The 4326-nt window shown below is 42.3% G+C and overlaps 1 protein-coding gene across 1 annotated transcript in view; it reads right to left on the bottom strand.

Annotated features, from left to right (window-relative positions):
- Positions 1-1509, bottom strand: part of PREP (prolyl endopeptidase) — a 134880-nt gene extending 133371 nt beyond the window's left edge. The window contains exon 1 of the mRNA XM_010856703.1: positions 1477-1509. Within this exon, the coding sequence (XP_010855005.1) occupies positions 1477-1509 (33 nt within the window). The remainder of the gene's footprint in view (positions 1-1476) is intronic.
- Positions 1510-4326: the final 2817 nt, after the last annotated feature.

The following is a 4326-nucleotide window of genomic DNA, read 5'->3' as shown; positions in this document are numbered from 1 at the left end:
GCTTTGCCATTGCAGCGCTCGCCGTACCTCCCTGAAGCCGAACGAATCGCGGGGTTTGCTTATTCGGTTTTCTCATCGAATTGAAAATTCCTGTTCTAGGACTGGGTAGGGGCGGCGAAGAGAGACCTGGCCTCCCCAGCCTTGAGAGCGGAGGTTCTTGAGGTGACCTAATTTCCACCGCCTGTGACCCTGGACTTGGAAGGGCAGTAATAATGGATCGTGAGGACTAAGAAGGAAACACTACCCGTATCCTCAACACCCCTGGTGGGCGCTGTGTGATTGAGCAGCTGGATTATTTAGGTGCTATGAGGTGTGAGTAGGACAACTGATGAGTCCTTGGGCTCCCCAGGTGTCTCAGTGGTAAAGAACCCGCCTGTCAATGCAGAAGAGGCAGGTTCAATCCCTGGGTTGGAAAGATCCCTTGGGCAAGGAAATGGCAACCCACTCCAGTATTCTTGCCTGGAAAATCCCATGGACAGAGGAACCTGGCAGGCTACAGCCCATGGGGGTCGTAAAGAATCCAATGCGACTGAGCAGCACACGTCTCAAATTTACCAGTTGAGAAGGGACCAAGGTGGGAGGATTGAAAATCATCTAGGGTTTTTTTGTTCATCCTTCTGGTTCTTTTATCGGCATGTCTTTTCTGCCAATGTGTTTGTTTATTAAGCATCTTTTATTTTGGGGGTGGGGGCAGGGCAGGAGGTATTAGATGCTTGACCTCAAACCAATGATAGTTTAACAGTTATATTTATTCATCCTTAGGCTAGTGATATGTGTTCTGGCCTTGCTTTCTGAACTATCAGGAAGAAGCTTTACAGCTCTAGTTATCAGAGGCTGATGGCTTCACTGGAGGTCCCCATCCCTCAGAGGCCTTGTGCTGTGGGAATAAGTAGCCTGCCAGGCTCCTTTGTCCAGAATCTGTTAAGACTGATGCCTCTGGCGTTTGCCCAGATAACCCATCCTTTAATTTGACTCTGGTTTCCAGGTAACTAACTGACTGATGGAAGTGCAGTCAGTGATTTCCAACTACTTTCCCCCAAAGATTTATGTTATGTTTTCCAGTGTGACTTTTAATGAAAGTCTTATATTCCTGTGTGTATCTAATCTCCACAAAGCTTCATAAAGTGTACAATATTAATAGCACCTAGAATAAGAGTGAGGTTCTCTTCTTGGCCCTGCCACTAACTGTTTCACTGGCTTTGAATGAGACCTTACATCACCACTATTTTTAAGTTACAACAGGAGAGAATTGGATCATGTGGTTTCAAAGAATTCTGAGATTCTTTAATTCTAATCAGGAACTCAAGTGAAGTTGTAGGAGCCTCAAAACTAACCCTAGAATTAAGAATGAAATTGCCATTCACTGGAGAGTGCTGTCCATACCTTGTGGACAGATGGAGGTGAGAGTAGGAGGCGAGACAGTAATTGTCGGTCTATTGAAAGGGCTTTCTCTGTAGCTTTCTTCTGTTTTCAAACCATCCGCCGGCACAGATTTGGCTGAGAGTCCATTGCTGGGCCTGAGGTTCTTACTACATTCATAGGTCTGATCTTTTTTAGGAACTGTAGCTGTTCCCTTCCAATACCCTTCTCTCGATATAGCTGTGTGTTTAATAGGTTATGTGAGGTGTCTGGAATTACAGCTGTGAAGTCTGCTCCCTCCTCCCCTTCTCAGCCTAATGCCTAACCGAATTAAATACCAGAATGGGAGGACAGGGCTGAATTAAATCCAGATTAAAAATTGGGGCAGAGAGAGTGGATCAGGAATGAATTTTTGATTCATTTTTCCACTTCAGCTTATGGAACTTATTTATACCATTTCTAATGAGGTTCCCAAGTTAGGTGAGTTTCCAAGTCAGGAGAGAGAAATATTTTTTCCTCTTCTGTTATTAGGAGAAAAAACAGGTGTTGCCCCTACGTGTAAAATGAACTTGTTTCATTTAAGTAAGAAAATATGAAATGATCTATTCATCTGTTTTAAATTTAGAACTTAATATCTTTTAGCAAATACATAATATGCATTACAAAAAAATGTGACTGTTCCAGATTCTTGACTGTAAAATTAGAGATAGATTAGGGAAGAACAGAGAGGAAAAGAAAATGAGATAGACAAAGCAGGATGGAGAGACAGCATCCCGCATTTGATGTGATCAAGAAAGGTAAAAAAAAAAAAAAAAGGCACAAAAAGATAATATGGAGACACAATAAACACATGGCAACACCTGTGGAAAACTAGCACTGGACACAATCTTGCACAGAAGAAACCTCATTACATGGCATTTAGAACATTAATGTTCAAAATCTTAAGTTTTCTTGGAACTTTCACAAATCTCGAGTAGTAATGATGGACCCGCTAGTGTTTTTATCATTAATTGACAATAAGCAGTGTATCTGACCTGCCCACAAGAGGTTGTCTGCCCTGTTCAGCATCTTTGAGCCTCTCTGGGCTTACTGAGTGGCAACCAGACTATTTTTCCATTTACTACTTCTTCTTTCAGGTACTCCTTACAGGTGTGACCTTAAGTTAGTTAATTCTGAAGAATTAAATCTACATTCAAGTTCACTGCGCTAGTCTTACTTGACATTTATAGTTTAACAATTTCATTGTAGGCTGTAGCATAGTGTTATGGCCTCTAATAAAGAATTAATGCTGAGTTACTTCACTCTGTATAACAGGCACTAGGTTCATCCACTTCACTAGAATTGTTTCAAATTCATTCTCTTTTATGGCTGAATAATATTTCATTGTATATATATACCATATCTTCTTTATCCATTCATCTGCCGACGGACACCTAGGTTGCTTCCATGTCCTGGCTATTGTAATCAGTGCTGTGATGAACATTGGGGTACATATGTCTTTTTCTATTATGGTTTTTTCAGGGTATATGCCCATAAGTGGGGTTATTAGGTCATATGATAGATACTTGTGTTGTTGTATGGCAGAAACCAACACAACATTGTAAAAATTAAAATATATATATATGTTTTTTTTTTTTTTTTTAAAGAATTAGTGCTGGAAAACATAGTCTTCAGCTCATAACTCTGCACCTTTGGAGATTCAGGGTCCTATAACCTAAAGAGTTTGGTACCCAGCTGGTTCAGGTGTTGCCTCATCCCCTAAAACAGTCTAAGGTCTTGAAGCCCTGTCTTCCTGATAGCTCACATTCCATTGAAAGGTAGCTAACAGAATTTCTGACTCTGTGCTAGCCTTACCATTTTCCTCCTTTCTTCTGGGGAGGAGGGGGAAAGGAAACACTTCATTGTTTTTATAGAAGTACTACATGGAAACTTCCAGCTTGAACCATAAGGCAGACTAAATAGTTTCTGCTAAACAAAAAATTGTGAATGCATTGCCAGGCTCCTAGGGAAACTTTGCTCACTCCCTCCAAACAGACTGGATGTTAAAAAAAAAAATACAAGTGAAATCAGGAGAGTGAGAAGCAATAGAGTCACCAGGATAAAGACCTCCAAGGGGCATCATGTACATTGCATTCTGTGTATATGTTACCCTCTGGATTTGTGCAACTTAGTTTCCATGTACACACTCCAGGAAGACTGCCCTCAAAACCGATAACTATATCTGAGTTGTCTGTTACAACGGGTCATCTTTGAAGGAAAGCATCCTAATGTTGGGGCTTCCAAGGTGGCTCAGTGGTAAAGAGTCTACCTGCCAATGCCGGAGACTCAGGTTTGATCCATGGGTTGGAAAGATCCCCTGGAAGAGGAAACAGCAAATGGCAACCTACTCCAGTGTTCTTGCCTGAGAAATCCTGCGGACAGAGGAGCCTGGCAGGCTACAGTCCATGGGGTCTCAAAAGAGTCAGACATGACTTGGTGCCAAGTTAGTTGGCAACTAACAACAACATCCTAATGTAGGCCCAGAGGTTTTCTACTGATTAATCTAACCACAGCTTAATGCACAATCACAGATCATGCAAGGAAACAATATTGGGTTTAATCTGTTAGCATTCTGGAACATTTTCACACTCCTCTGAAATCCTCTGCATTGCGAGAGGCTGTGAGTCTAAAAACTATATTTCCAAAATGTCCTTGTCAACTGGTTCTGGCTAGGTTCTAAAGAGGTAGAAGGGGAGGGACTACTTTTCTCTTTTTATCTAGATGCTGGCAACAGCAGGCACCTGCAGGTCACAGCCACAGCACAGTTGGATCTGAGGAAGGGAACCTTCACCTAAAGGGTCGGCAGCAAATTTGTTTATTTCAAACACACTGTGGACTCCAGGCTCTGTGTCATCTGTAGGAGTGCAGGCTGTGGGCTTCCTATGGAGGAGTGGAAGGGTGGGTGCTGGTATGGCTGGGGGAGGGGGG

Source organism: Bison bison, unplaced genomic scaffold, assembly GCF_000754665.1.
Source record: "Bison bison bison isolate TAMUID 2011002044 unplaced genomic scaffold, Bison_UMD1.0 scf7180017864373, whole genome shotgun sequence".
NCBI classification, from domain to species: Eukaryota; Metazoa; Chordata; class Mammalia; order Artiodactyla; family Bovidae; genus Bison; species Bison bison.
This window is presented reverse-complemented; position numbering and strand designations above follow the sequence as displayed.